This window comes from Neolamprologus multifasciatus, chromosome 12 (assembly GCF_963576455.1).
Source record: "Neolamprologus multifasciatus chromosome 12, fNeoMul1.2, whole genome shotgun sequence".
NCBI classification, from domain to species: Eukaryota; Metazoa; Chordata; class Actinopteri; order Cichliformes; family Cichlidae; genus Neolamprologus; species Neolamprologus multifasciatus.
Window position 1 is genome coordinate 33,430,799 of NC_140450.1, and position 26,617 is coordinate 33,457,415.

The following is a 26,617-nucleotide window of genomic DNA, read 5'->3' on the forward strand; positions in this document are numbered from 1 at the left end:
AGAACAAGGCCTCGGTGGCCAAGATCCCTCAGGAGAGGAGAAAGGGGGGATGTGTGTGAGTGTGTGGGTTCAAGGGTGAGTCCATGCCCAATAGCTTCTCCTACTAGGCAATGCCAAAGGTTGGTAGGAGTCCTTGGCTGCAGAGTCATCACTAACAACTCTGTAAGATGTGTGTGCTTACTTATACCAGACATGCAGGAAGAAAATACGCTTGTTGGAGGGAATAAAACAAGTATATGCTCTGAATAACAGAGTGGAGTCATGAACTGCTTAAATAGGAGACACAGCAACACCACAAAGAAAATAGTCTTTTCAATAAGTAATTCAATATAAACAGTGGTAAGAATTTTCCTGCCTTTCAATGGGATTCATGTCGATATTTCTTCTTTTTGAGCAGTTTCCTGGTGGGTTTGCTCGTGTGCTCAGGCTGGTGCTGGTTAAAAGGTCCACTTGTAGCTCAACTAAACTTTCAAGCTTTACTCTTTGATAAGATGTAAAAATCACAGTTAAATCAATGACTGCAGAGATTTCCACTGCAATGTGCAACAGCTTGTAAGAGGTTCTTCTCCTGAACAGGGCGAAGCTACTATTGATATACAGCTTAACCTATATCTTGATCACATTATTACAAATTTCAGGCCTTTGCATAGACGTTCAACAACTAGCAATGATATTTTTTCTGCTTCATGTGCCATTTATATATAACATAATACTTTTCTCAGTGTAGATGCCTACATTTACACACATGTGATGAAATTTAGGTAAATCTCAAACACTTTTCTCTGTTGTTTAACTGAATAAAGTCTGAAATTTTCACCATCTGTAAATTATTTTAGAAACTAGAAAGATCTGCTTTATATTCGGAGAGCAGGTTAAATCCAATAGATGTCTTTGGGGATCTGTCAGTACGACACCACACATTTCAAAAGCAGAGAACACCAGACATTAACACTCTAGGATTAACCTTAACCCCCCCACACACACAGTACTTAAAAGAAAATATTGGACACATTTTTGTACAAAATATCTTCTTTTCTCTTCTTTGAACTAGTGCTTGTCAAAAGACAATCATTACAAAGTGCCGGGCATTAAGAAGAGAAAGTGGCAAAGGATTCTTGTCAATCAGTTTCCATTCAGGCTGTGAATCCCAGACAAATTAATTGCGATCCATTTCTATACTGGTAGTTAGGATCACATCACAACCTGTTATCATCACCCATTTGTTCCCTCAGAATTCTGGGATTTTACCACGAAGAAATCACGTTCAAAACAATGCTTCTCTCCATCTTCATCTAACTATGAATCGCGAAAAAAGAAAAGAAAATTGATCCACTCTCTAACATTACCCCTTCCCTGCAGAAAATGGAGTAAATGTATTCTTAGCATGCAGCTGAACAGATGACTTCCACCTCACAGCAGTTGCGAGATCCATTCTATTACTGAGGACAAGTTTAAACCGTAGGTGATGGAGATGAACAACTGGCACGGTCTATTCCCTGGGTGCATGCTTGGCCTTGTTGTTGCAGCGGTAGCCATGACACTAGATACGAGGCCTCACAAGGCTGGAGCTGGTGAGGAGGAAAAATAATATCAAAAGAGCACAGCATGGTGCTTATCCTTTTACAAGTAGCATGCACTGTAGCAGAGCGAAAAGAGGAATAGTAGCTAGGGCTCAGACAGAGACAGAGAGAGGCACAGCGCAGCAGGGGAGAGAGAGGTAGGTGGAAAGAGGGGAACAAAACAACAGTAAGAACAGGCGGGGGGGATGCTATAGAGATGAAGGGATAGGCAGTGTTACAGCAGTTTTTGTCAGGCCCATATGTGATTGCCCTGTTGGGCTGTAACACTCGGTCCATTCAAAGAAAGAAACGCGATAAAAGTCCAAGATTGGCTCGTGTTTGTGCGCGCATTGTTGTCGGCGAGAGCAGCGCTACGTCGTTTAGCACCCTGTGCTTCTTTTGACTGTCTGCACGAGGAAAACAATTTTCAGCAAGAAGGTACGAGAAAGCCAAATGGTGAAAATGCAAAACCACAACCCCAAACAGAAGCTTCCCTAAACAGCATGTCTGCTGGTCAGAGGGGACGTTGTTAAAATCGAAAAGATACGCTGCTCACTAAGCTGCCTGACAGGAGCCAAGCCCCTGGTGGTTTCTGTCTCTTGCAGTACCCCCCGCCGCCCCCACCTCAAAAAAAAAAAAGGAAGAAGAACGAAAAAAAAAAAAAGGCGAGTTCTTCAGAGGCATGGAGCGAGCAGCAACATCTGCACCTGGCAACCGCCAGCTACGAAGGGCAACGGGGGACCAGAATCAGTGGATGGCTCATCCACAAACCCTCCCTCCCAGCTTTCCACCTCCTCTCCAACCCCTCCTCCCCTCAGCCAGCACATCAGACGAACGCGTTTGACATTTACACAGCTTTCAACACTTCAGAGACAGGAGATTTATTCCGCCAGCGGCCCTGGCTGGAGCCAAGCCTCGACCTGGGCTAGCCCCCATGACGACCCTGTAGCTCAGCCCTGAAACGAGGCGGGGCTGAGAAAGAGAGTAGCGCGAGGGAGGGGAGAAAAAACAGAAAGAGAGGGATGGATGTCTCGATTCTCCTGGACATTTCTCTGGCAGATTCTGATAGACGTGCAAGGGGAAGACAATAAGCGTTGTGCATCCCGGAGCACATTAAAACGACTGGCCAAATTAATCACACAGTTCCACTTGTCACACTCGGAGGACAGTCTGCCATGAATTCTGCCTCAGAGATAGAAAGAGGAACAGAAGAGGAACTTGCCCAGCAACGCAAATGCTGGCATGGCGTCAACAACTGTCTTCCTGAATACTGATCACAAGCCTGTGCTTGCTGCAAGAAATGTTGGGGAAAAAAAGAGAGGGAGCAGGAGAGAGCTGCTGGCATTAAAGTGCCACTGTCAGTTCCTTCTCAAAATAAATGAAGCAGTAAATAAAAGGAATAAAAGCAGGAGAGGAGAGCATAAAAGCGTCAGTGCTTTGATAATACTATTCGTGATAAAAGCTTGATTGGCTGTAATTTTTCAAAGTCACTGTAAGGTGTGTTTCTGCTAAATTACAGTCATATCTAATAACTGTAGATGCAATGGCACGACGAGGAACTGGCTTAAAGCAAAATTAACTCCTGATAAGCAACCAGTTGTGTTCCACTCAGGCCCAAAACAACATTAACCCTTTAAGACCTACCATAGAACCAAGTCCGCTAGAGCTTATATTATATTTTTACATGCTGTGGAGCCATTTTTGGGAGCATTTCAAGTTGCTATACATCAATACAACCATTATAGCCTACATTTTAATAATATGTATGAATTAAGTGCATAGTAATTACATAAATTGCAAAAAAGTGCAATAAACTACAAAAAAATTGAAAATCGTTTTTGTTTTTTTAACATATATTTCTAGTTAGAGAAATTTAAGAGGCTTATCCCTCAAAACTGTAAATACAAAAAAGTTGCACAAACTAGTTTCCCACCACAGGAAATTTATTTTGAGTGTCTTCATAGTTTTATTTTTGAAATACACCAATTTTTATATACTGCAGGAAAAACGAAAATAAATATTGTAGTGCAAATTTGCAAAAAAGCAGCATATGCATCAAAATAAACTATTTCCAGCAGTTCAATATGAGTCCTAAGCATCCCAGAAACGACACAGAAAGTCATAAAGTCAAAGATAACTTTTAAAAACACCAGTATAGGCTCATTGAGGCCCGGACGGTAAAAAACTACATTTCCGCGAAAATGACGTCACTTCTGGTTTCGGGCAGGTCATGGCAGACATGCGATAGTTCGCGCTGACGTCTAATCCAATGTAGGAAGTGTTACAAACAGCTGATCGGATCGGCAAAGCGTGTTTCTGGAATATTATGTTTTTGATGCTGCAAGTGCTTTTTATGCAGTTTTTGCAAAGCTATATGTGGAAGGAAACTGTGACCGAGGACAAGCTGATGGCATAAGATGTAAGTACAACTCCTCCGGTTTCATATGCAAAAAAAAACATTGCGCTAGCTCACGTGGTTGCAGAGCTACCGGGATTTAAAAATAGTTACGCAAAACAGAGCGTGCTGCTCTGACCAGCTTTAAAGGGTTAACTGACTGGGAGATGGCCGCTGCATCACGACAGCAGCGAGAGAGCATCTGCTTCTCTTGATGTTTTATCCAAATGTATAAAGTTAAAGTGTCAGCAATGCAAAAGTCTACAGCGATGGAAGAAATGGCTTCAATTTATAAGACATTTCTCCAGGCACATACCCTGATTCTAAAAGAAGACCTCTAACAAACTGGATCTCCTGGAGTGAGAGCACACAGAGGAGGTAATGGTCCATTTAGATGGTCGCAGACGGAAGCGGTGTCGAATACTGGTGGAACAACACCAATTTTCTCCTGCAATTTCCCTCCTGCAGATACTGGGATGAGGTGTGGGAGCGTAGGCGTCATGACCATTCTGATGGGGTCTGGATGCAAAGCCTCGAGTCCACTGGGGGACCCCCTGCTTGGGCTGAAACATCAGCAGGAGATCTGAAAGTCTCACTGGCCCTGCGGCAAAGCTTAACTTCAACTCATCGTTCATAATTTATCAGCAGGACATTTCAGTTGCATGTTCTTATGTGCTAACCCTTTGTCACGGCTCGGTGGAGAGCTCAGATTTGATTGCGTTCATGATACTATCTGCCTGGAAGAGCTGGACAATGCCATCCTCCATAGTGCTTATCAAAACAAATCAGGGTTAGAGACTGAATCCAAGGTGAGCCGGAGCCTGAGGGAGCTCTAGTGTGGGGAAGGTCAGCAGCCGGGCAAAGAGTGGGCTGAAGATGGAAGGATGCAGATGCAATCTCTAACCAAACAACTGCTTGTCCTGTTACTGGAAAAGCTTAATGAAAGGGAACTGGCAATTCCAGGCCAGGCACTTGGCCTGTGCTCCAGACGATGAGAACCACGGCTCATGGATGAGTGGTGAAGCACCAGGCTGAACCAAAGCATAAAAAATCAATTACTCATATCTTTAGATGATCAGATAAACCTAATAATTTTGTATCTATGGTGAAACTAATGGGGGTAAAAAGCTTCGGGAATCTGGTGCATTAATGCTATTCATAGCAAAAACACACCACTGCATTTAACTTTGCAGGGGGAGGGAAAAAAATCAAGCAATTTATCTCGACCCTAATAGCTGCATCTGAAAGCACCACCTAGCAAAGTGATTTGATCACAGGATCAAATCTATACAGCCTTTTGACCCCTGACCTCCTCGGCAGGCAGCATGGGAAGTCAGCTGATTACCCAGGGTCAGCCTTAGAGCTCTGGATTAGGAAAGTATTGATCTCGGTGAAGATGTAGGGTCCACGGGGAATAAGATTGAGAGAAAAAGCTCTACCGGGCAGAAATGATATCGACCGGCAGACCTAGACAGGCTCTCACGCAAAACCATATTTGAGCTTGGGACATTGGAATTGGCTGTGCAAACAAGAGAGGACTTCAGCAAAACCTCCTTTCACAGAGGCCCATTGAGAGAGGACAGAGAGAGAGTGATAGTGAAGAGGGATTGAAGAAGACAGGGTCGGAGAAAATGCTCTTTGCATTAGCCAGACACACCGAGGCCTCTGCTTTAGAGCTGACACACTCGAGTAAAGAGCCAGCAGAGGCCATGTAAATCAAGCTGAGGTGAGGAAAGATATAGTTCTTGCCCGGGACCACACTAAGCAGACTTTAACATTACCCAGAGTCCACGTAAGCAGCACTGAGACCTGGACGCTCTCTGTTTCAATTCTATGAAAGGTATTTGGTGAGGTCAACGAGCAAGAAGGAGATGGGGGAGGGTGGACAGATTGACGATGATAACCCGCCTCCTTTCACTAAATTAGAGGACTGCCTTGCTCCCCCTGCTTTCAGGATAACCCTGAGGGAGGGACGGAGCTGGCTGGGCTGCCGGTGTGATCCTTGGAGTAGTTTGGCAACGGGAAAACAGACAGTAATGGCAGATGTATGAGAGAACAGGGAGCATTTATTCAGCTCGGAGAGAAAAAGGAAACTGCCAGAAATCTGATGGGACAGGGAATACACAACTGTGTTATGAATATAGCTGAAGAAGAAAAATGGGCATGCAGGTAAGGGAGAATGAGAGAGAAAAATAAAACACTGATTTATGTTTTTTTTGTTTTTTTTCTACTTATTTCTTGATTTTTTGGTCTTTCCCCTGCAGCTCCTGCTCCTCTCTGCTGACTGCAGCTAGTGCTATCTTGCCTTCAGAAATTAGCGTGCACGGACGCGCGCGCGCGCAACGCTCGGTACCTCCCAGAGTTTTGACGTGGCCCTGGGCCTGTTGCTGCTGAGCTGCAGCGGCAGACGCTGGGCATTGGAAATTTAAGTCGGGGCGTAGGAGAAATTAGGCGAGGAGGCAAGGAAATGGGATGTTGACTTGAACTGGCCCCGGGGGCAGCTGAGAGTCTCCCTGTGCAGCTCCGTTGGCTGCCTGACAGTTTGATGGAGCGAGTGGAGGCTTCCCCGCGGCCTGAGCCGCCGTCTCTAACACTGATATAGCTCAGTGAGGAACAGATTGAGCCTCCAGGCATTGCTCTGTACTGCTACCCCCCCTTCTCTCTGACTCTTTCTCGCTCTGTACTACTGCTACTAACTCTCTCTCCTTTGCTAATCCTGTGAAGCCAACAGAGACATGTGCACACATTATATGTGCATATACATACGAGCTACTGTGGATGCTTGCATGAAATAAAATACTACACCCATGCAAACACTTATATGCATGCGGACACTTTGATACACGGGCATAACAGCAATCCCCACAGAGAACTTGGCTCTCGCTCTCTCCTCCCTACGACAGTAATGTGATGAGCACTACAGATGCTGTTTACTGAGCTCTGGCTGACACACAGGGGGGAGGAGGAGGAGAGGGAGGGTGGGATGGAGGGAGAGGCAGAAGGAGGTAGAGTCAGGGGGGCTGGCAGGCCACAGCCGTAATGAAAAGAATCTGGCGGCAGCCCACTGTGTGCTGGTCATGAGAAGCATGTGCCGCCGGGGGGCTCTACTGCTAATTTCAGGGGGCAGCCAAGCATTTCACGCTAGACTTGTCATCGGGCCAGAGGGGGCATTCATACTGGGTGACAGCAAATGCAAGAAGGCGGGTAAAGGGTTCGGCAGGAGGAGGGAGGCCAAAGAGCGAGGGCGAAACCTTCAGCTCCCTTACGTCCCGTCCCCCCCTCTGCAATGATCAAACGTTATTATAGGCAGGGAACAGAATTACAAATGAGTGTCCTGTGGCAACAGCTGGAACTAGATTCAACTACTTTCTTTGCTCTGCTCTCTCCTCAGGTAGCCACGAGGGGCACACTTCATCCTCCAACCCCTGCTGTCCAGACAGGATGTGATACCAGTGCTTGCATCTTCCTTCTTAACCTCACAATAATAATGTGTTACAAAATCTCCCACTTGCAGACAGATGCACTGTGTGTGCATTTTGCAGTATGGATAAAATCTGATAATCCAGCCAATTAAAACGGTTATTTTCCCACAATGCCTGCTATATTCTGACACGCCCACAGAAAATAAAGGACCAAATACTAAAAACTCTAACCCTAACCCCGCCATGTCATTGATGTTTTTGCCTCGGTTACTTTCTTTCTTGTTTACAGGACGTCTCTTAACCCTTTAAGACCTACCATAGAACCAAGTCCGCCAGAGCTTATATTATATTTTTACATGCTGTGGAGCCATTTTTGGGAGCATTTCAAGTTGCTATACATCAATACAACCATTATAGCCCAAATTTTAATAATATGTCTGCATTAAGTGCATAGAATTACATAAATTGCAAAAAAGTGCAATAAACTACAAAAAAATTGAAAATCGTTTTTGTTTTTTTAACATATATTTCTAGTTAGAGAAATTTAAGAGGCTTATCCCTCAAAACTGTAAATACAAAAAAGTTGCACAAACTAGTTTCCCACCACAGGAAATTTATTTTGAGTGTCTTCATAGTTTTATTTTTGAAATACACCAATTTTTATATACTGCAGGAATAACGAAAATAAATATTATAGTGCAAATTTGCAAAAAAGCAGCATATGCATCAAAATAAACTATTTGCAGCAGTGCAATATGAGTCCTAAGCATCCCAGAAACGACACAGAAAGTCATAAAGTCAAAGATAACTTTTAAAAACACCAGTATAGGCTCATGAGGCCTTGATGGTAAAAAAAAAAAACTACATTTCTGGGAAATTACGTCACTTCCGGTTTCGGGCAGGTCATGGCGGACATGCAATAGTTCGTGCTGATGGACGTGGAAAGTGTTATGAACAGCTGATCGGATCGGCAAAGCTGTTTCTGGAATATTATGTTTTTGTTGCTGCAAGTGGTTTTTATGCAGGTTTTGCAAAGCTATATGTGGAAGAAAACCGTGACCGAGGACAAGCTGATGGCATAAGATGTAAGTACAACTCCTCAGGTTTCATATGCAAAAAAAATTATTGCGCTAGCTCACGTGGTTGCAGAGCTACTGGGATTTAAAAGTAGTTACGCAAAACAGAGCGTGCCCGCTCCAATCGGTTTTAAAGGGTTAAGAGCTTAATGATTACCAGGCACATGTTTAATATGAGACACAGACTGGTCTGAGGATTCAGCGTGCACTTTCTCTCACGAGTCACCCAGATAAAGAAAATCAGACAGGGGAGAACTCGCTGTCAACCCGACCAGTGCATCTAAGATCCTACGAGATCGACGTGAGGGAGGCAGAAAGATGTCGAGTGAGAGCAGGAGCTACCAGCTAAGGAGTTGATACTAACAGCTGGCAGCCTACCCACCTAAAAAGGGATGCCTGAGTCTAGTCTGGAGAATCAAGCAAGAAAGCCAGGATGAAAGGAGAAGTGCGAGAGATGGAGTCACTAATAAAAGATGGGTGGGTGATGGTAGATGAGTGGATGCGGGACGGGTTGGGGAGGGGGGGATTTTGAAACAAGCTGTCACATGAGAAAGAAAGAAAGGGAAACAGAAAAAAGTAAGACAGAGGAATCTAGACTGGAGGAGGAGAGAGGGAAGAAGGAGGCAGCCACATCGCACACTTCAGGCTGTGAATAATTTAGAGGAGCACTGGGGAGACGAGACGAAGATGAACACAAAACACTGGCAGCGTTTGACCTAGAGCTCCAGCTACATCAGTGCACATCACAGAGCGGAGAGCTCTCTCTTCCTCCCTCCCTCCCTCGTTCTCTTTCCCCCTCTTTTGCTCTTCATCTGCCTCCCTCTGTGTCAGGGAGGAAACAGCTGTACACTATTCTTGTTTCGCCTCACATTCTATGAAAGTCAACAGAATGGCTGACAACTCAGTTTCAGAAGGATCTCTCTCTCTCCCTACTTGCTCTGGGCATGTCAGAAGAGTCAGAAGAGCCTCGCGTATAAAGGATGGATGTGCATCCGGGCTATGCGTGGCCATAAAGCTGGATACACTGCAGATGCCCCTGGCATACAAAGGAGTAACGATGCTATCACATGACATCACAAGGAACATTTGCACAGATTTGTGGGATAAAAGCTTCAACTGCAGCTTTAGCCACCTCACTGCCCAAATGTTTTGTTGCAATTTTGTAATTTACATTGTTTTGTGCTTTACATGAGCTAAAACTGTTATTTAGCAGTAATAATTTCTTAATCTTTAACTCTCGCCATGATTTTGGTCTAATATCTTTGTTAATTGGTCATTTTTGGGGTTAACAAGTGATCAAATTATAATTTAGAGAACTAGGAGAATGTGATGTCTAAAGTTATTGGCAGAACGAGAAAGTAAGTCGTGTCCTTTCAGTTATGAAAATATACGAATGCGTGAACTGCGCTTGGCAGATTTTCGCTATAACAGGTAACTAAATGAAAAGCTTTGAGTCTCAAAACTCCAACATGAATTTTCTGTTCAATACTGTTGTTTTAAATACATTCAACACAATCTATGTGGGGATCAGTGCTGCGAGCAACAAGGAGCGGAAACTCATCTTGAGCCAGCAGTAAATAACAGCTTCAAGATTGGAGGTTAAACAGAGATTTCTAAAGCCACCTTTGTCGAGGTGCCATACATCACCTCATCTGCTAATGTGTGTGTCTGTGTGCGTCTGTGTGTGTGTGATGAAAGGAACGATGGGCATCTGCGGTGGGAGTGGCCGTTGGGCGGACAGAGGGTGATGTGATCAACCCAAAAGGGAGGGGCAATTTATTACTGTAATTAAGGAGCAGTGAGATTACAGAGGCTGGGTTTGAACATACATGTTTATATATACATATAATACATGTTACAGATAACATGAGATGAGCAAAAACAAAAGGTCTAAAGATGGCAACCAAATAAAACATGAACTAAATCGGTTCCTCTGCTTATTTCCTCCCTCCCTCCCTCCTATGCCCTCTCACTCCCTCTCTCACTGTCTCTTGCTCAGTCTGTGTGTTTGATATTAATGGGACGTCCCTTGTTTGTAAATGTGCCAAGTTGTGTGCACCACTGCAGGCTGTCTATTATAGCAGGCCTCTGGGGCAGCGATTCCATATGGCGTCACATATGGTACTCAGCAGCATCAATTAATGTTGTTATAATACTGATTTTTATGAGCCGGGGTTTAAATCCTTTCCTATTTTTCCCCCTAACCCACGCTCCCCTTGTGTTCTCTTCCTAGCATCGCTGTTTCTTTCATTTGTCAAACTGCTTCTCTGCCATACCTCAAACCTTTGACAATGTGACTTCTGAAGACTATCGAGAATACGAAAAGTTTTCTATGCCAAATAAGCTCCTACCAGCTCTGCTGAATGCTGCTCAAAGACCTTGAACACGTCTTTGTTCCTTCTGTACTGCAGAACTAAACTATTGCCAATGTGTCAGTATCGTGTTTGAAGCTCAGAATTCGATCAGTAATAACACGGAAAACTTCAAAGCTACAAAAACAAGACTTAGACAGGAATTACAGTGTGGAAACCAACTTACGTTTGCATCTGTAACCAGACGACACGTTTACAGGAAATAATGTCGTTTTGGTCACATTAAGCTAGCATCAGGGACTATTAATGTGTTAAATTAGGTCTGTATTTATGCACAAAGCGATAGGCAGATGAATGTAAGAGCAGAATCTGAGGGGCCCTTTTGTTTCCTGGTGCCTTTGGTGGCGGATCTGACAGGAAGGGAACAAGAGCGTAGCAAAAAGCCTCGCTTAAAAAGCTCCCAGCCACACCAGCCTTGTCAGCGACGCCACAATTAGAGGCTAGATCACTGGCGCTTCCCAGCCAGAAACATCTCACTACCACTCCTCAATGGAGCTCTTTCGTTTGAGGAACACACTCAAAGCAGGATTTTAAAACGGTTCGGATGGCTAATCACTCTCAGGATGAAAGGCCCCGGCGTGTTCGTTTGTCTCAGCATGGGGAGCTTCCCTTGCCGTTTCTCTGTCTCTGATTCTGATTGTTTTTGTTCATTTCTTTTGCAGCAGGCAGGCGAGGCAGGCGAGCTGGCAGGCAGCGCTGTTTGAAGGTGCAGTCAGACCCAAGTGCAGGCCTGATGCTTTGTAGTGATATTTCCAGCAGCACAATCTCATTACTTTTTGACGTGGCAGATGCATGCAGGGGCGGATTGTCATTTCACGCTGTCAAAAGTTCCACGAGGAAACGGAGACAGGAATGGAACTTCAATGACCTGCACGCCTTTGGCTCATCAAGACTGAATATATTAAACCAAATAAGACAGATAAAGCCCCGTGAACCAGATACTTACGGTGTGTTCACACCGAACGCGATGGACGCGAATAGAGCGTCAGGTTTACATGTAAAGTCAATGGAAAAGCGCGATGACGCGCGATTGCGGGTCCCGCGAAAATTCGGAAGCAGATTTGCGTCGCGAAAACGCCAAAACTCGTGAAACGCGCGTCAGTGTAGCGCGTCTGGCGCGTTTGACTCGCGAATAAAACCACGCGCGTGAGTTTTTGTGTTGCATTTTGTGCATACGCGCGTTTCGCGTCTACCGCTCGAGTTGGAAAAATCTGAACTCCAGCGTCAAATCGCGCCGCGACAACCAATCAGGAGCCTGGTGACGTGGCTTTGACCTAGGTCAAAGGGGCAGATCCAGCCAAAGCCCTTCATTCTTCATTCAGTATGGAGGAAAAGCTAATCAGTGCCGTGGCTAATCACCCGGAGCTGTACGATGCTAGCTACTACTTTTACCGAGACAGGAATAAAAAGGACCTAGCTTGGAGACACATAAGTGAGGAGATCGGGCAACCTGGTAAGTTCATTCCTTCTTTTTAATTTTCAGACTGACCCGATGAACCCGCGCAAAAGCTAGCAAGCCCGCCTACTGTCCCGCTATTTTCCCACTGATGTACAAATACCTTTCCGCTAACAAGATAATGCGTTTATTCAGAGGACATCTGCAGGAGAAAGTGGAAGAGCCTCAGGGACACTTATAATAAGGAGAAGAAGGCAGAGAAGGAGAAGAGGAGTGGGTCTGCAGCAGGATCGGGGAGAAGATGGAAGTTCTTCGCGGTCATGGGGTTTCTGGACCCCTTCCTCACCCCGCGGGAGACAAGCGGTAATATGGTGCGGACCGTGGAGAACTTCTCCCCCGAGGACCAGGGACAGCCCGAAGAGGCAGCAGGGGAGTGTCAGTCAGAAGGTATGTTTACATTGAGTTAATGTAGGCAGTTAATTTATGCGTGTTGTCATACAGGAACATATTTTGTTTATTAATAAACAGTATACAGTAGTCCCGCTGTTCATCCGTCACTGCCTCGCCTTTTCGCTGATTTTTTTTATTGCACCGTACAGCTTTCAACTATGCGCATTGCATTCTGCAGCCCAAATGACAAATCTCCTCCATGTCGTGTCTCCTGCGCTTGCCAAACTTATCATGTTTGGTTTTGATAACCATCACGTCCAATAGAAAAAAACAGCACAAAAACACTCATAACTATGACCCTCATTCGGAAATAGACACCTGCACCGGGAGCAAAAAAGGCGCACAAAAGTGGCGCCGCAGACGGAGAAAAAGCGCGGCATAATACTTTTACGTTTTAAAATCGACAAAGGTTTGCACTTTGAGAATCAACTTGTGAGAACTGTGACTACTGTTCATGTGCTGCAATAAATGAGAGACCACTGTATATAATAATAATAATAAGTATATAATAATATAATATTCTCTATGACTATTGTCTTCAACCTGTTAACATCTAATATTGTCTTGATAGAGTCAAGTAATCATGCAGCAGAGTCCTCAGCTGTCTCTTCTCCTGGCTCTCCAGTCCCTGGTCCCTCCACTCCTGCTGCTGCACCCACAGGTATGAACATCAAGCACTGACAGCTTTTTACTTGCTTGAATTCCCTTGTGATCACCTTTACTAAATATCTACAACCAATCAGTTTATATCCTGGTTTTTTTTTTTCAATTTTGAAAATGAAAATCTAGTAGCAGCCTTCTCATTACTTTGTGTTGTTTTGTGCTGTGTTTTACAGGCCCACAGAGGAGGACAGCTCGAAGGCGGGCGAGGGACGGGTCCCAGGACGGTCCATCGGCGGTGGAGCTGGCCATCCTGGAGTCCCTAAAGAGGCCACGCCCGTCTCCAACTGAACATTTCCTCCTCGGCCTTGTTCCTGCTCTGGAGAGCATGCCGCCTCAGACACGAGAATTCGTGAAATTTCAAATTTATAAATTAGTTTTTCAAAACAGCACAGCTGTGTTAAATTTGGAAACATTGGACCCTAATGATCAGTAGTTTTCTGATGAGGCAGCAGCTCTCCAGGGCAGAAACAACGTTCTTATTTTTCTCCTCCTTCTCCCTGAGGCTCTTCCACTCCAAGCTGGGTCCTTTTTATTCCTGTCTCTCTGTAAATAGTTACATTTCATATATTTATGATAAATGTTTTTGTTAATGAATTTATATTTTTTCAAATAAACATTTATAATGACAAAATGTCTCTGTTCTACTACACAGCAAATATTGGCACCCGACTTGACACAAGTAGAATTTATTTCATATTATACTAATGACAAAACATACTAATACAGTGGGATGCAAAAGTTTGGGCAACATTGTGAAAAGTAATTATTTTCTTGTACAAATCACTGGTTGTCACAATAAAAATAGTCAGTTAAATATATCATATAGGAGACACACACAGTGATATTTGAGAAGTGAAATGCAGTTTACAGAAAGTGTGCAATAAGTGTTTAAATCAAGCAGGTGCATAAATTGGCGACACAAAAAAAGAGAAATGAAATAAATATTTAGTGTATATGAATGTGTGTGTCTCCTATATGATATATTTAACTGACATTTTTCATTGTAACAGTGATTCATACAGGAAAATAATGACTATTAATAAGGTTGCCCAAACTTTTGCACCACACTGTATATAGGAACATAGTGAAGACAAGTTACTTAAGAGAGTAAAAAGAGGTTAGTTTATTTTGGAGTAGAGCTCCATTTATTAAGAAAAAATTAAAAGGACAGGAACACTCTTTAGAGGTTTGTGGGTGGCTCTTAAAAGAGCCGTTGTGGGGAAGTCACTCGGACTTCAAACAGGCTACTCCTTTGGTTGCCAAGACACAGCTCCCTCCGCTGAGAAGTGAGCCATGAATTTCTCCCTCACCAGGACAGCCTCTCTGGAGGAGTTGTTTGCTGGCAAGGAACCTGGACAAAATTGTTTAAAATGAGTATTATGTGTACTGCAGTTACAAAATACATTATTGAAATTCCAAAATTACAAATTGCAAAACATAAATCTTACATAAAACCTTTTGTAATTATAAGGATAATTACATGATATATATTAGATATAATCTAAAACAGTCTGCGGTGATTATATACAAATATTCAACTATCCCAGAATTAAACCAGGTCTAAATAAAAAGGAGTGAGTATCACTACAAAGGTTAACTCAGTGGTCCTAATGCTACAGTTTGATATCAGCAAACACCGAGCGCATACATTGATATGACACCACAGCCATGCTATCATTGCAAACACTGATAACAGCATAAATCGAATTAAATCGGGACTTGATGAGACCTTCTGAGTATCACTAGAAATATTATAAACAGTCGTCTCCGTACCACAGTTTGCTTTCAGTAAAAACCGAGCATTCACTGTTAGCATAGCACATCCACGTTAGCAGTGTATAAATGGATAGTTTAGCATATATTAGCACAGGTATCAATAAAGGACTACCGTATTAAATACTTTTACTAACCTCAGGCAGATGGACAGGCGCTCTGCAGGTGGGATTGAGCGCCTGTAGTTGGTGTCTAGGCGGGCGATTCTGGGACCGACCCGGGAAAGCAGGTCCTCAAACTGGCCGAGTGAAAGACGGTGATATCGCTGAAATCGGCCGTCATCCAGGCGCAGCTCCTGGAGCAAATGGTGAAACTCACCAAACTGCTCACGCCTCTGGAGGACCTGATGGACCCAGGTACGGCGAGGGCGTCTTTTACGCCGCTGCTCTGCTCTCCACAGTATATAGAGAAGGGAGACTCTCTCTTCAAGCGCTAACTCGACAGCTGCCATCTTGCAAAGATACCGGTCTGGCACAACTTCCTCCCACATCCCTCCCACATTTCCGGTTCACGCGCGTCAAAATATCATATTTTGAAGCGCGATGGATTTTTCTTGGACACGCGTTGAGACGCGAATGTGCACGCGTCAAATTAGGGGCGTTTGGGGCGTTTTTGTTCGCGTCCATCGCGTTCGGTGTGAACACACCGTTAGAGATGCTTTGTAAACCTAATGTCCACTCCCAGGAGTCTTGAGGGAATCGCTTTTCCTGATCTATATCTTTGTAATCAGAACTGTTTCAAAGCCTCGTAAACCTGTTACTGTGCATTTGAGGAAGCCTAATTAAATACTGTGTACAGAACTGCACAAACACTCAGCTACATATGTATATGTGCCGCCTAAGACAAACAGTGCTTTGTGTCTTAAAAGGAAAACTCCCGAGGGCTGCATTCCACACCTCGCAGAAAAGTTTTCACATGGGACAATCGCTGGCATCTCCCCTTTAAAAGGAAAGGGAGGATGTCCCTCGGAGTTGATTTCACACGGACTTCTTTCAGAACAGAAGGAAAACTCGCCCCGTTCAAGAAGCTGCCAGGCGCTGATTGAAGCCTGGTTACCATGCAGACCTCGGCCTGTTGCTGGGGCGACTGTCCCAAAGTGCTTTCCTGGGTAATTTTCGAGGTCACTGGTTTGAGCACGCCTATGTGGTGCAGATGGGCCCACCCACATTCAAGACCCAGCAGGAGCTCTTTCATTAGGCCCAGTGAATGGCCTCATTCATCCCCTTCACCTCAATTGGTCACGCTGCATCTCTCCAGAGGGCCCAGGACAAACTTTTCTCTCATTCCACTTGCCGATCTTCCACGCACCACCCACCTTAGTCATGCTTCACTTTTGTTCAGGAGCATGTGGTGGCAGGCCTCATCTTTGGCCTCAAACTACCTTAGATGGAGTGAAGGTGGTATGTAACTGACATTACTAAGTTTATCCTCAGAAAAGCCCAGACGGATGCTACTGATAGATTACTGTGGATCAGAGACATTTTTAAGGTGCAGTTCTTTGTACAGATCTTCAGGACTTATCCCAGAACCATGTTCCTTTAATTGAATTCTTTCTCAGTGCTGAAACAAATGCTGCAGCAGCCTCAATTTATCTCTAACTTGCTGCCCTTTCCACTGAATGCAGCTGCAGTGCTCAGCCACAGCAGAGGGTCCTCTATGCCCCGTCTCTTTTTGACCATCAAGCGAGTCTCAGGTCTAGCCTAGCGAGAAGTGACTAATTGTCTTGAGTTGTTAGTGTGCCTGGAATGAGATACACTTCACTTGGTGACAGGATGCACAATAATTTAGTTTCTCCCTTCCTCCTCCCCCTCCCTCTCTTTCTCCGTCTTGCAGCAGATTTAGCCCCCCCTGCTTCTCAAGCTACTGAGCTGTAAAATTGAATGGACAGCAGGCAGTATACAGAATGAGACCTGGCATCATGGACGCACTAACCTTGAGGAGGGCCACTGCTGCATGCTGCACCTAAAGAGATGGAGACAGAGCGTCAGCCATGTTGGACTGAGAAAGGTTAAAATGAGGAGGGAGGAAAGGCCAAATGCAGAGAGAGAGGTGGACCTGTGCTAAAGCAACAACACAACAGCTTAGCAAAGCAGGTCTTCGTCGGCATGAGGATGCATATACACTCAGAAAGACACCAGTGACTCAACCACAGAAAGACACACATTTTATGAAAACAGTTCATCTTCAAAAGCGCGTTTCCCAGCAGTTTGAACAAAAACTCGTCTTGGTAATGAAATCAACTTGTAGCTACTCTTGGAACAAATCTGAGCAATCAATTAATATGAATCACAAATTCACTGGCTGTGGCTTAGATGTGAACAAATGGAGCCCCAGTCCCTTACAGATGATATTAGTGCTCTGAGCTGCTCTCTCCACGAGAGATTAAGCAGGTTTGTACTCTCCCTGGCGGGAAGTGCTCCCCCCTCCGGGGTGCTGCACTATCATTTGCAGGAAAATTACTTCAGTAATGAAGAATCCAGGCCCATAAATCCTCATGGCCTCACCTTCCTTCGCCGCCCAAGTCTTGCTGAACAGCTAGTAAAAATTCCCTTTAAAAAATTCATAGTGCAATTTTGCTCAAATCCCTCCCAGCAAGCACAATTATGGAACTTTCATCTCAATTGATTTATGTCTTGGGCGAAGGGGGGGTAGAAGTCGGTGTAGGCTGGGGAAGAGGGTCTGGTTGGAGGGTGGGAAGTGGTAAATCACTGTTTTTAAAAGGGAAGGTGTACGGCCTTTTGTCGATCTCAGTGCATGTGTGTTGTGCAGGTGACAGAGAAGTGTATGAATGAGGGGAGGAGGAAGAGGGAAGAGAACATCTGACGGGTCTGAACGCAGAAGTAAAATGGCAAAAAGGAGGGGGCTGCGGCTGGGAGTGGGGGGCGGTTAGTGAGATGGGGGCGAAAGGAGCGGTATTCCACTTGATTAATAACACTAATCAAATTATACAGTGTTCCACTGTGCCCTGAAATCTGGGGCCATAATGTCCTCTAATGGTGAGGTTCATGGAGCTAAACTTCAGAGGGAAAACACAGCGCTGACTGCTGCATGCCTTAATGAAGGCAGTAAAACATCCATTTCCAGAAGCCATGAAATGAAAGGCGAGATTGTAGATGTGCACCCAGTGGCTCCCCCACTGCAAAAAAAGAGAAGGCTGTTAACACAAAAGACGGTGCTGGGGCGAGTGACACAGACAGACAGCAAGAAAGAAGGAGAGCTGCAAGGCCTTAAAAAGAGAAATGATATGATATAAATGGAGACATTTAAAGGGCAAGAGCACCAAGAGTAAGCGGGTATATATAAAGTAAAGGGATGATGAAGTGAGGATAAAAAGACAGATTGGTGGATACTCTTTGTGAGTTCTCTTCTGGCACGAAGACAATCATCTGGGTCTGCTGATTATGGATGAGCCAGGCTGCTTTACTATGTCTGTTATACTTAGTGCTGCTGACAGCGACCACAATTCATCACTATTTAGTTGCTGATGCACCTAACCACAGCATCCTCCCTCTCATCTATCTCAGTACTACTCCATTAGAGAATTCCTCCGTCCACCCAGGCATGTATTGTGTTGATCCACCTATCCATCTGAATGTCCAGTCGTCCATCCATCCATGGGTACATTTGTCTACTCATTCAACCTGCCATCCATCTGTATGTCCATTCATGCTTTCTTTCATTCATTCATCCCTCCACCCATTATCCATCCATCTATCCATTCATCTTCTGTCATTTGTCTGCTGACGATCCAGTCATCTGTCAATCCATCCAGTCTGGGTCAATAGAACGAGCTCACCGTCAGTTAGTTGCTCCAGACAAAAGTCGACTTCTCATTTCTTGGCATTATGCAGCACTAAGCCAGCAGATCTCCGCTGGCAGTTGTATATCTGACATTAATATCTAAGCAACATGCAGAAATCACTAGGCACTGTGTGGGTGTGTAGTCCAGCATAAAATTCCTGCTGCATTATAACAAAGTGAAACTCAAACACACTTAGATTTATACAAAAGCATTATGTTTTGCATTTAATCTACTAAATTGCGCATGCTACCAACAATCAAATCAGGCTTTGCATCTTGAGTAAAGTAAACACTGCTCGTTGTCCTTGGGGCAAAAAAATCATCTGGAGAGCAAGGGGGGAAAAAAACAACAAAGATGAGAAAACACAGATTGCTATTGTTATTATTATCATAATTACAGCTGTGCTTATCATGCGAGCAGCCTCAATCAGGATGAAATACAGTTTCATTTGATGAAGCTTCCTGTTTTGACTGGCTTGAGTTTGGGAGCCACACACTTGGCTGGCGTGCCAAAAACTCAATCAGGCGCAATTACATAGCCATCAGATAGAAATGTAATTGATTTGAAGGCTGACATGAGATATAACTACATTACAGTGGAGGCACAGTGGGGAGGCTCCTTGGGGACAGGGCCTACGGGGAGCTCATTACCACCAAGCTTTGAATTATTGAGTGCTAAGGCAGTGACATTGAGGAATAGAGGCGGGCGATTGGCTGTAACAGCTCGACAAGTGTTTATCTCAACTTAAAGCAACCTAAGTTGTCAGTCCATGTAAGAATATTGCAAAGGAAGAAGTTGCAATGGTTTGGAGTTAATGAGAGCATATCACGTCTAGGGCTGCCACAAACGATTATTTTGATAGTCGTCTAGTCACCGATTATTTTTGCGATTAGTCGACTAATCAGATCATCATCCATTGAATGTAAAACATACAGCTTATTGCACCAGCAGCATCTGCTCTTATATAACTATCATTAGCTTACAGCTTTAAGTGTTTAAGGTATGTGCTAACTAAAAATAAAGACAAGATGATAGATTTGCAGATTGTTTCGGTGAAGTTTAATAAACTCCTTGCTATCTAAAATATAACAGGACACCGGAGTATATTCTCCAGCATCTCACACTTCTGATAATCAGCTGTCTGCTTGACGTTTATTCAGCTGTGTAAAAACTATAACTTTAATCTCAGCCAAACCGATTTACTCAGGAACAAATAAAATACTAAAAAAAGCCAAACAATAACATTTTTAAGTTATCTAAGTGACTTATATATCATATTTAACCTGAGTAGCCAAAGACTGCGGTGGGTTTGAAAACAATTTGCGGGAGTCCGGTGTTCTCAAGGCTCTAGTTAGCCTAGCCCCCGGCTAGCTATCGAGCTAGTGGCTAACAGACGTCTCCAAAAACGTCGGAGCGCTTTTGAAAATATGTGGTGTCTTGATAAACTGAGCAGATATTTGAGGTTTACACAGCTACATTCTCGCCTGAAAATATGTTAAACGTTTATTTTGTGACCCAGAAAGAATAATAAGAGTAATATTAAAACTAACTAGCTGCCGCCATTGTTGACAACTGCGCTGGGCCGCGCTATGAATTCTGGGACACAGCTTCTTCTTCTTTGGGGTTTAACGGCAGCTGGCATCCTTGTACATGCAGTGCTGCCATCTTCTGTTTCAGTCCGTTATTACACTCTTAAATCACTCTTAAGCCCTAATCACGTCTGCTATTTCCATTCTGAGTATTTGTAACGAGTACAAGAAAAGGCACAAATACACTGTAAAGTCATGTTTGGGCGTCACTTCTATACTAGTAACATGTATTGGGTCACATATTTGGTGCTTTACGCACTTTTTATTTTGTGGAAACGCTGCATATCATGCTAACCTCTGCAGAATTTTCAATGTTGGCTTAGGATGTTACCTTTTAAAATTTACATTCACTTATGCTACAGCAGATTTTTCTCATTTGGTTTCTGTTTCTGTTAATGTGGTTGTTTGTGAGCTTGCTATGTTCAGTTCCCCATTCGCCCTGCAGGTGGTATTTATCCTTCAAGCTCAGGTCCTCTGTCAGAGGCCTGGGAGTGCAGTATCTTTGCTGGTCCTGGAACTGCACCTCTGGACAGAGATCTAGGATATAATTCCTGGATCTGCTGGAGCCACTCGCCCAGTTTGGGGGTCACCCGCCCGAATGCTCCGTTTACCACTGGGACCACTGTTGCCTTCACCCTCCACATCTTTTTGAGCTTCTTGTTCCTTCTTCCTGATCACTCTGTACAGCTGCATATATCACTACTTTTCCTCTGCTTGTCCACCACTACTATGTTCGGTTATTTAGCCATTACCAGTTTGTCTGTCTGTATCTAGAAGACCTACAGGATTACAGCTTGACTATATGATGATGATAAAAATCCAGGTATATCTTACACACACACACACACACCTGTATTTTTATTATTTCATCAGAAACCATTTAACCTGCCTTTCTCTTAATGTCACAGACACAAAGAGCTTAAATTAGGTGGAAATCTCCCTTGAGTCAGAAGGGTTGAAGTGGCCCATCTGCCTGACCCTTACCACTAGCCTTACGGGTCGTTTCCCATAAGGGCTGCGCGATGAGTGCTGAGAGGATAAAGATATAAGTCACTGTGGAGGGACTCCTTCATCCCCCAGGAAGTGGTGACTGCCTACCTCTGGGAGAGTTATGCCCTCTAGGCTACTACCACTGATCTTCCTGTGTCTATCTTATTCTTTCTATCACTCCTCTCTCTCTTCTCACACAGCTCTCCAGTGAGCTTTCTCACAAAAATGAGAACTCAATTAATTCAGGCGAAATGAGGACGAGGGAGGAGGAGGTAGAGGCCCGGGTAGCCCAGAGCGACGTTGAATAAGAGAGAGGAAAGCCTAACAGAGCCGTTTGCCGATCCGCGGCCTGGAAACAGCAAACTGAGCATGGGGTGGCTGTGCATGTGTGTTAAGTCTTCAGCTGAGTTAATCCTGTGTGCACTTTAAATATGGCTGATGAGCAAATGCTCCTCATTGCTGAGGGAGATGTTGGGTAAATAGACAAGTCCCAGGAAGCCAGAGACTGGAAAAAGAGCGCGACCTGAAAGAGCCGAGGACAGAGGCGGCATGATTAAAAACCTGCTGACATTCGGTGCCCAACAAGTTCTCTGTTATATGAATGTGATGTTAACTTTAATAACGTTGGTAGTAAACACTGTAAACGTGCAGTTCTAAATAGATATTTCAGAAACCTCCAGTCTGTGAAAACTAGGTGAATGGGCTGCATCACGTAATGAAGATGTCATGTGACCTATGACCTTGGGATCGAGGCCCTACTGTCAGTGTCACAGATGCAAAGTGCAGCCTTAAAGACATCAATCTTGCATGAGCTTGGTCAACCTGCTTAATGTTACATCAGGTTGCCACGAGCAACCACACAGCTCAGATAATTTTCTCGTAGCGTTGCAGAAAAACTGGCAGAAAACCAGCTGTTAGCCTGGGCTAGGGTTCGAGGTCCCCAGTGGATACACACAAGAACAGGACACACATAGACACACAGACTGGAACTATATAGAGTTATAAAATACACAATATGAGGAGACAGTACACTACATATATAATAAACCAACACTTGAGTCGCTTTTTTTTAGTCTAGACTCTACTTGAAGCACACAACAAAAAACAAAAAGCAAAACAAATAAAAAACAAATGACCCATTTTTACAAAAGTTATGTTCAGTGCAACAGCGTCGTAAAAGTAACCGCTTCCCCGTGACAGAGTGTAAATCTCACAGTATTCAGGGATACTTTTATGTTCCTTTTTGACTGCAGTACATATATTACAACATTTTATCAGTCCCAGCTCCAGGACCAGGCTAGTAAAACGCGGAGTCAGACAGTTCCAAATTTTCATATGATAAATACCTTACTAGCGAGAAGCCAGGATGGGCTGTGGCATTTGGTGTTTCCAAGAAAATCAGTATGCCACTAGTACTCAGAGTGATTGAACGGGCTGTAAACAGAAGCAGCACACTTGCTCGACGCTTTCTGGGAGATACGAATATAGTGCTACTTCCAGGAGCTGAACTGGAGGATAGAGGAGGGGTTTTGAAGTTCATGAACTGAGCAGGGAGTGCGAGAGCTCTTAAAATTATCATGTCCCTGTGCACGACCCACTGTCTGCATTTAAGTTCAGAGTAAAAGCACAAGACTGCTGAGCAAAGTACGTCAAGTAAGTCATAAGACACCCTTGGTCAATGGCTGATAGTGTTCCTCGCATTAGCCCAAATTAAAATTAGATCTATCTTTAACAATCTAATAAAAAAATGCCATATGATGACACTTTGCCTCATTTATACTTTCCATCTTCTTCTCCCCCCATACCCTCGAGGAGAATTCATTCTCATTTGTTCATGGTGATTGTGAAAGGACTTTCTTTCTTCTTTTTTTGCTCAAGTAGCATGTCCGTATTGTTGCTGTGTGAAAATTTATCACAGTCAGAGATAATTTTTTCCAGATCTATGTCCAATCAAGACATTTTAAGACTTCAGCTGGTCTTGTTGATATTACAGGTCAAATTAGAGCCAATAGGAGCATTAAGTACACAATTTAGGACTTTAGCTGAAGGCATGTGTTTGTGTCTTTACCAACATCAGCTGACGTTGATGCTTTATTGAGCCTAAGGTTATTACACTAATAGCTGCACTAATATAAAAAGGTTCAGGTCAGGTTCTTCCATGGCCTGAGTTTAAAGCTTGTTTCTAATGAAGAGAAGTATGGAGCATTTTAGCACTAGGCAAACAATTATTTCGCCAAAAATATATCCTGTTTCTTCCCAAGCTCTCGCAGCAAGGCGAACGCAGTTCAGATGCATTTTAAAATCTTTTAAATGCATCTGTTTGATGACTAATTAATTTCTAATTTAAGACGGCGTTTTCACAGAAATGTAACAGGAAGGAGGGCGAGCAGGCAGTGAGAGTTTAAGCTGTGCAGCTATAGCAGTTTCGTTGGTGGTGAGCCGTTGTGAAAATGTGAGAAAAACCACAACCTATGTGCCTATTGTGCAAACATGTGAAACCACAAGGGTGCCATGAGTTGCTAAACAAGCAGCTTATCTATATGTGGGGTTAAGCCACAGCTCCACACAAACTGAAAGTTAGTTCTGTGAAATACACGTTTAGTTTTCGAGCCTCGGACAGCAGAAACAACTTGATCTGTGAGGAGAAACATTAAAAAAGCCAGACTGGTAACCACACAGCAGCAGGTTACTAAACGATCTATTAAGGTCAAAGACTTTCCTAAAAGTCAAAAATAATATTTGGAATTTGGAATAAAGACTTTGTGGAGAAGCTCTGATGCTGCTATGGAGACGCTTGATGTCATAACAACCCGAAGAGATACTTCCTCTCGAAAAAATGAAACGAAGCGGCATAACAGACGAGTACGCCGTGTGTCTGACAATGAAGCTTTTAGCCCTATTCTGTGAACGCACCGCTCCCCAGACACATGCACTACTTCTCCTCTGACCTGAACACGAAACCTGGACAAGAAACACTATGCAACAATTTGGTTTTGTTTGTCCCCCTGGGGCCTTCCTGGCTCTCGGAAATCTTACCCTGGCATTCGCCGTAATCCCCGGGGAATGAAACCAAGGCCCAGCAGCGCAGACAAAGCACCAGGTGATTGTATATCTGTGACAGACCACCGTAGTAGCCTCTAAAAGTGGCCCCCGTGACACCAATGATTTGACGTCCCTTCTCCTGTTCCACGCTTGGCCTCGAGGGGCTGCCCTGTATCGACTTACATCTAGCCAGCTACCTTTGAATAACAAGAGCTGCGTCGGCTTTAACTGACTCGATTGAGAAGAACTGCACACAGTTAATCTGGCTTTTGGCTGGTGCTGGCAGAGTAGATGACATTGGTGTCTGGAGCTGGAGCGTATCAGTTGACCTAGACTAATTATTCATAAGGCCTTGTGATGGCTGCCGCAGTCAGTTCAGACGGGAGCGGCTGAAAGGAAAGCATATACCAATCTGTCTAAGACAGAGCTCAAACAGCTGGGGACCTACAAGAAGCTACGAATGAAAATCTGAAACCTAGAAAGCAAAACGATGTCATTAAGAGCCGTCAGCGCTCTCTGAGTGATCTTGTGTAGCAGCCGTACAAGATTGTATATGATGAAGTGAAGAATATGACTTAGCAGGGTCGCTCATGCATGGCTAATAGGAGAATGATGAATTGCCTTGAATAATAGCACACTCCGTATCCTCACAACCAAGAGCAGACATTGCCTTGAAATTCGTAATAACAGTAATTGTGATTTCAACCAATAGTCCTCCACTACAGTAATAAACACACGCTGTGTTGCCGTGACGAGTCTACTAAAAAGCATCTGCTGGCAAAGCCTGACTTTCACTCTTGCACAGAAGGCGTTTAAAATGTCCAGATGTCGGTGAAAATCTTCCGGAAACACTAAAATCTTTGACTGAAGCATAAACTTAATAATTAGAAAGAGAACGCGGTTCAGCTTCGAGCTCAGACGAGCCGCTTTCTCACCTCTATTTACAATCAAAAAATGAACCGCAGCGATGTGTACCCACAAGCACACGTACAAAAGGGGCACTTATGTGCGAGCACAATAGCGTGGCAATTAGCGGCTAGAGAGGAGAAATGCTGGATCGGTTACAGTTGTTGAATGTTAATTACAGCATTTTACGGCATTGAGGAGATAACGAGTTAGCGCCTGGTGACAGCAGCGACATGTCCTTTAACGAGAGCCGTGGAAATTTATGAAACTTGAGATCAGGGACAATGAGGCGTTACTGGCTTGTCAGGCGCTCTTCTGCTCACCCTCCCTTTGTCCTAATGAAGGCAGACATTTGTTTCTTCCTCTTCTCTGCTCGCCCCTGCACCGTTAGCCTGAAATGATTATTGCTCATCTAGGAAAGGTAAAAATCAGCTGCTTGGGATTCTGTCCTTGTCAACTCTCCTCGCGCAGCGCCGCTGCTATTGTCTAATCAGCTTCTGTTATAGTCGTAAAGTTGGAGAAAAACAACCACAAATGTGTGGACACGTGGCCAAACATGGGGTCATATTAGAGATAATTCCTTCTGTGGCGCAGGAAACGTAGCTGCTAGTCAGACAATTGCGAGTGACCATTTATTCCAGTCTTTTTAAATAGCCAGGGATCAAGAGCTTGGTAAAATCCGTGAGGTTAATGTGGTCATGTTGTGAAGCCCGGTTTGGAATTTAGGTTAATGGAATCATTGATAGGGCTCAGCTCTAATGCCTGCGATGCTTAAGAGGATCCATACTTTATGATTTAGACAAATCCTGGGACATTCTTCAAAGTTTCCCCTGCTGACCTTGGCAAAACAGACAGAGGCACACACGGGAGCGCGAGGATTTCTTTGGGACTTTACAGCCGCTGCTAAGTCGAATCCCCCAGGCTTTATCAGTGCCTGAATGGAATATTACATCAGTTACACTGGGGCAAACATGGGCCCCAGAGGAAATATTAAGAGTAATAAACTTGTAAAGAGAGCCTGTTTTCCCCTCTTTCCTGTCAAATTACTTTAAAGAATTTGAACAAAAATGTACAGTAAAAAGGGGAATTCTTGAAATTGTAGCTCATGTCTAGACTAGCAGTCCTCTGACTTAGCTGTGGTCATGTTATTTATATCATACACCAATGTGACTGCACTTTAAT

General features: G+C 44.0%; 2 protein-coding genes and 2 long non-coding RNA genes across 11 annotated transcripts in view; 2 read left to right on the top strand and 2 right to left on the bottom strand.

Moving 5' to 3' along the window:
* The window catches only part of fbrsl1 (fibrosin-like 1), a 329,995-nt gene that overhangs the window by 93,931 nt on the left and 209,447 nt on the right, over positions 1–26,617 (bottom strand). For 6 of the 8 annotated variants that reach the window (XM_085179336.1, XM_085179340.1, XM_085179335.1 and 3 more), the window contains exon 5: positions 17,039–17,068. The exons of the other annotated variants lie outside the window; for them this stretch is intronic. In XM_085179336.1, coding sequence (XP_085035462.1) covers positions 17,039–17,068 — 30 coding nt within the window. The remainder of the gene's footprint in view (positions 1–17,038; positions 17,069–26,617) is intronic. 8 annotated transcript variants of the gene reach the window in all.
* On the bottom strand, positions 1,161–17,032 carry LOC146507368 (uncharacterized). Its single transcript, XR_014877107.1, has 2 exons — positions 15,244–17,032; positions 1,161–14,684 (listed from the first exon to the last, which is right to left on the bottom strand). It is a non-coding gene; the product is annotated as an uncharacterized LOC146507368 (long non-coding RNA).
* Positions 5,200–26,617, top strand: part of LOC146507369 (uncharacterized) — a 255,677-nt gene continuing 234,259 nt past the window's right edge. Inside the window, exons 1-2 of the long non-coding RNA XR_014877109.1 lie at positions 5,200–6,123; positions 7,346–8,278. This is a non-coding gene — a long non-coding RNA (uncharacterized LOC146507369). The remainder of the gene's footprint in view (positions 6,124–7,345; positions 8,279–26,617) is intronic.
* On the top strand, positions 11,761–13,899 carry LOC146507370 (uncharacterized). Its single transcript, XM_085179380.1, has 4 exons — positions 11,761–12,277; positions 12,416–12,667; positions 13,242–13,331; positions 13,507–13,899. The coding sequence occupies exons 1-4, from the start codon at positions 12,148–12,150 to the stop codon at positions 13,764–13,766; spliced, it is 732 nt and encodes a 243-aa protein (XP_085035506.1). The 5' UTR covers positions 11,761–12,147; the 3' UTR covers positions 13,767–13,899.